At 34.2% G+C, this 5075-nt stretch overlaps 1 protein-coding gene across 1 annotated transcript in view; it reads right to left on the bottom strand.

Moving 5' to 3' along the window:
* Positions 1–965: 965 nt before the first annotated feature.
* The window catches only part of LOC140975294 (uncharacterized), a 23659-nt gene continuing 19549 nt past the window's right edge, over positions 966–5075 (bottom strand). Inside the window, exons 4-7 of the mRNA XM_073438942.1 lie at positions 2829–2909; positions 1804–2352; positions 1389–1500; positions 966–1247 (exon numbers count right to left, since the gene is read on the bottom strand). Coding sequence (XP_073295043.1) covers positions 1004–1247; positions 1389–1500; positions 1804–2352; positions 2829–2909 — 986 coding nt within the window. The 3' untranslated portion in view covers positions 966–1003. The remainder of the gene's footprint in view (positions 1248–1388; positions 1501–1803; positions 2353–2828; positions 2910–5075) is intronic.

Genomic DNA, 5075 nt, shown 5'->3' with positions numbered 1-5075 from the left:
ATAAGTTTGTTCTCCCACCAATCAGAATATGACATTATCCCTAATGTCAAAATAACTATTAATAAAAAGTACATAATAAAAGAGATATCACCTGGAATTTTATTGAAGATAACAAACTGAAACAAACGCGAACCAATCCACGACTTTTGAATCAATGATCCAACTTCCTTTTCTTATTGCTTGATTGCGACCAATTGATCTTTGTTATCATCGGATCAGGCTTATGAACAAAAGCTTCCAAATCATCAATTAATTGGTCGGCAGTCGAAGCACAGATGAGCAACCGTCGTGAATTTTCTGAAATGAAATTCTATTCCACAGCTTTATCAAGAAATATCAACAAACTGTAATAATAATTATTGATATTCAACAAGCCCACATGTTTATTATGGATATTAAGTTGTGCCCAAGAAACAGTGTGAAAAATTTCTTCTAATGTACCAAAACCACCTGGTAGTGCGATAAAAGCATCAGAATTTTCAATCATTTTTGTGATTCTTTCATACATAGAAGAAACTTTTAATTTCTCACCAATCGTAACACCTGTAATATTTCCTTCAGCTAAAGCTGTAGGAATAATACCCAAAACCTGACTACCTCCAAGATGAGCAGATGTGGAAACAGATCTCATTAACCCAATATTACCTCCCCCATATACCAATTGAATTTTTCTCTCAGCCAATATCTTTCCAAGATTATTTGTTGCTTCTACAAACACTTCATTTTTTCCAGGACTCGACCCACAAAATACACAAATATTTTTCAATGATTGTACAGAGGTTCCAGCCATGTTTTTTTACTTTCTTTTTTTTTTTTTTCGAAAATAGAGAGAAAGATGAGAGATTTTATAGAGGTAATATGTTATCAGGACAAAACTATGGGTCACAGTTGTAAACAGAATAAACAGTAAAAACAATAATGACACACATGCATGTAAACAGTAGTGTGATTGTGGCTCACAATTTTCCTCTGGTTTTACGTCCAGAAACGGCTTCAACGCCTTCTATGAGTCGAGGATATGCTTCCCATCCAATTTTCTTATAAATTGGCAAACAGGGTCTTTTTTAGTCGGATTCCCAAGACTATGACGCTCATCTTGGAATTGTTTCCATAAACGGAGAAGTTCAATATGCACATGTCCACTAGAATGCGTCTCAAGAGTCAATAAGATGTTATCTAAAGACTCCTTACTCAGCCCATTCTTAATGAAACCAATTTTATCTTCTCTGTTATTGGAAACACATCCCAAAGATCTGCATCGTTTGTCACAAGTCCATCTTGCACACTTATGACAAACCCCTAAACTTTTGGCCCTTCGTTTTTTCGCATAAGTGCTTTTTCCTAATCCAGGCAAATACCGAATGAGCAATGATTGTGGAACTTCTCCTCCTAATCGGACCTTAGCTTCTATTACAAGACGAATATCTTCTGGAATTCCTTTTTGCATTAGCAATCTCAATCTTTCACACCTTCCTGCATAAATTTTTCTTAGAACATTTTCAGAAACAGAGGGAAAATATTTACAAATTTTTGAGAGAATTTCATCCATTTTGAAAAGAAAAGAAATGATTTTTTTTTATTTTTGTATCAGCAATTATGGGAAACTGATTAAACCGACTATGAGAGTCACGGAGTACCGTTATCCGCCATTTAACCGGGAAAATAAAAAGATTAAGGAAACCTGAAATAAAAACAAACAAAATTAAATGCAACACAAAAAAAATCAAGGATCGGAAAGGGAAATAAACTCTTCTTGAAAAATTTCATTTTCTAAAAATGGTTTAAGCCTTTGTCCATTTACTTTAAAAACATCACCATTTTTAGGATTTTCAATATCCACAGCTCCATAAGTATACACATGCTTTACAACATATGGGCCTGTCCATCTTGATCGTAATTTTCCTGGGAATATGTGAAGTCGAGAATTATAAAGCAAAACTTTTTTACCAATCTCAAAAGATTTTCTAAGAATTGTTTTATCATGAAATGATTTGATTTTTGCTTTATAAATCCTTGAATTCTCATACGCGTCATTTCTGAGTTCATCAAGTTCATTAAGTTGCAATTTACGCAATTTGTTGGCATCATCCATGCTTGAATTTAAAGTTTTGATCGCCCAATAAGCTTTATGTTCCAATTCCACAGGCAAATGACAATGTTTTCCATAAACCAACCTATAGGGAGACATATTCAATGATGTTTTAAAAGCTGTTCGATATGCCCAAAGTGCATCATTAAGTCGCAGAGACCAATCTTTTCTATTTGAGTTAACAGTTTTTTCCAAAATTTGTTTTATCTCCCTATTAGCTAATTCAACTTGTCCATTTGTTTGAGGATGATAAGGAGTACTTACTTTGTGAGTAATATCATATTTTTTCATTTATGAAGCAAATGGTTTATTAACAAAGTGAGTTCCCCCATCACTTATAATGGCTCGAGGAATTCCAAATCTACTAAAAATATTTTCTTTTAAAAATTTGATGACGATTTTATGATCATTTGTTCGACATGGAATTGCCTTTATCCATTTGGAAACATAATCAACTGCAACTAAAATATACAAGTATTCAAAAGACGGTGGAAAAGGTCCCATAAAATCTATTCCCCAACAATCAAAGATTTCAATTTCGATAATATGATTCAAAGGCATCATGTTTTTTTTGAAATCGCACCCAATTTTTAACAATTTTCACATATCTTGCAGATTTCGTGGGTGTCTTTAAACAAAGTGGGCCAATAAAATCCACACTGCAAGATTTTTGCAGCTGTTTTCTTTGAAGAAAAATGTCCTCCGCATGCTTCTGAATGACAAAATTTAATGACACTACTTACCTCATTGTCGGGTATGCAACGTCGAAAAATTTGATCCGGACAATACTTGAACAGATATGGATCATCCCAATAAAAGTGTAACACCCCGAAAATTTAAAGGTCCACGTAAACCACATGCATGCAATTAGTAAATTCTCGTGTATTTTAATTGCATGAATTAATTTTGTTGTGCTTACTTGCATGTTTAAAATATATTTTTCTACATGATTGCATTAAAATGTATTTTTAAAAGATATTCGAGTTGCGATCGAGTAACGGAGACCGAGGGCTGAGAAAAATAGAAAATGTTTTTATTAAATAATTATTTTTAATTATTTAAAATATGGTTGATGTATTTTAGTATTTTTTGAAAATAAAGGGTTTTGAGGTGATTTAATACGCCGGGACGTAAATTTTATCAGTGTTGGTTTTTCAACAAAAATACGAACTTTTTGACAACCCGGCTAATAAATTCACAAACTTATTTAAGCAAAATTATTTTTAATATTTTATTAAGTACTAATGGGCTTAATGGGCCTAATTAATCTTGTTAGTGGGCTTGAGTTATCATTAGTACTTTAATTGATATTTAAAGTGCAATCCACCCCATATTTTGACACACAACTTCACGCCTCACCTCTTTAAAAATCTGAAAACTCTTTCTGAAAACATCACACGGCACACACCTCTAAATTCACGAGAAAGTTGCAAAATTTCAAAGGAAAATTCATCCAAGGGTTCGTGTCATCGTTCTTCGCAATCGTCAACGTAAATTCGTGCGTAAATTACGCAAAAGCACGCCATACATCTCTTTTTCTCATCTATCACATCGTATTATCATTTTAAATATCGTGTGCATGAAAAGCATGAATTTGTTATGATTATTTTCGGAATATTGCACATACATGTAATAAATTCATGAATTTTGATCCAAAAATTATGCTAAACATGTGTTAAGGGGCTGCCATCGATAGGGTAATAATATGGATTGGTCTATAGCCAAATCATGATAATTATTGAAGGGCATTATATACACTGGAAACCGTAGGAAAAGAATAAAGAACAACCGTGAGTTTCTCTTGGAGTTTTATGTGCTCTTGTGGTTCAAGTTGCACGGTGGCTTTGCATGGTGCTTAGGGGGTTCATCAGGGTCCTAGAGAGATGGGTAAGGTTCGGGCCAGGGGCTGGGGTGGCTTGGGCCTCTGCTGGCTCGAGATAAACGTGAGAAGCGCGAGGAAGCTCCATGGTGCGCAGGTTGTGGTGCTGGCTTCAGGTGGTTCGCACGTGAGTTCCAGGGGCTGGGCTTGTCTGGGCTTGGTCTAGGGATGGTCAGGGTTAGGTAGGTTCGGTGGTGGCTTAGTTGGAAGAGTCCTAGGCTAACTAGGAGTCCTAAAACTAAAGGGAACCTCACGCACACACAGCACATGCAATTGGGTTCAATGACAGCAGGCTTTTTGAGGGTTTAAGGGCTGGTTCAGGGGCTTGGGCTGGGTCAGTAGGGTGCCTAGATGGGTTGGCTAGGGTTTGGTTCAAGGTGGCTCGGGCGTGGCTCGAGTAAATTGGGAGATGGCTCGATGGGTTCGTTAAGGTGTCAAAAACGAAAATTAAAGAACTAAAATTGAATCCATGGGTCCACGGGGGTGGCTCATGACTTGGAAGGGTAGAATAAATCTTAAAAATGTTATGTTTAAAATTTGGGATCAANAAACATATAAAATTCCATAATTATTTAAAAATATCATTTTAACTTATAAAATCCCATAAACGTTTAAAATATCATTTTAATATTCAAAATTCCATAAGCATCCATAACTATAGAAAATAATCATATTAGCACATAAAACAGCATTCAGGGCACTGCCATGACGTTTACTACTTTTTTGGTGTGAAAAGACCGTTTTACCCCTGGACGTATAATTTTACGTTTTTGACTTTTTCTTAATTTTATTGACTCTAACATGTCCCAAATAGTTATTTAAGCCTACATGAATTTCCTCATATTTTTATTTAGCCTAAANGAATATTAAAATGATATTTTAAACGTTTATGGGATTTTATAAGTTAAAATGATATTTTTAAATAATTATGGAATTTTATATGTTTATGATTTAATATGTCAAAATGTTATCTTAAATGTTTTGAGGTTAAAATGATTATTTTTAAATGTTTATGAAATGTTCAAGATGAAATAATGATTTTTAAATGTCTGTTTGATTTTTATGATTTAAGGAAGACATTTAAAATACATGTTGCATGCTTGGTTT

The sequence above is a fragment of the Primulina huaijiensis genome, chromosome 4 (assembly GCF_012295235.1).
Source record: "Primulina huaijiensis isolate GDHJ02 chromosome 4, ASM1229523v2, whole genome shotgun sequence".
Lineage (NCBI taxonomy): Eukaryota > Viridiplantae > Streptophyta > Magnoliopsida > Lamiales > Gesneriaceae > Primulina > Primulina huaijiensis.
The sequence above is the reverse complement of the archived record's forward strand: the minus strand, read 5'-3'. Positions and strand labels throughout refer to the sequence as shown.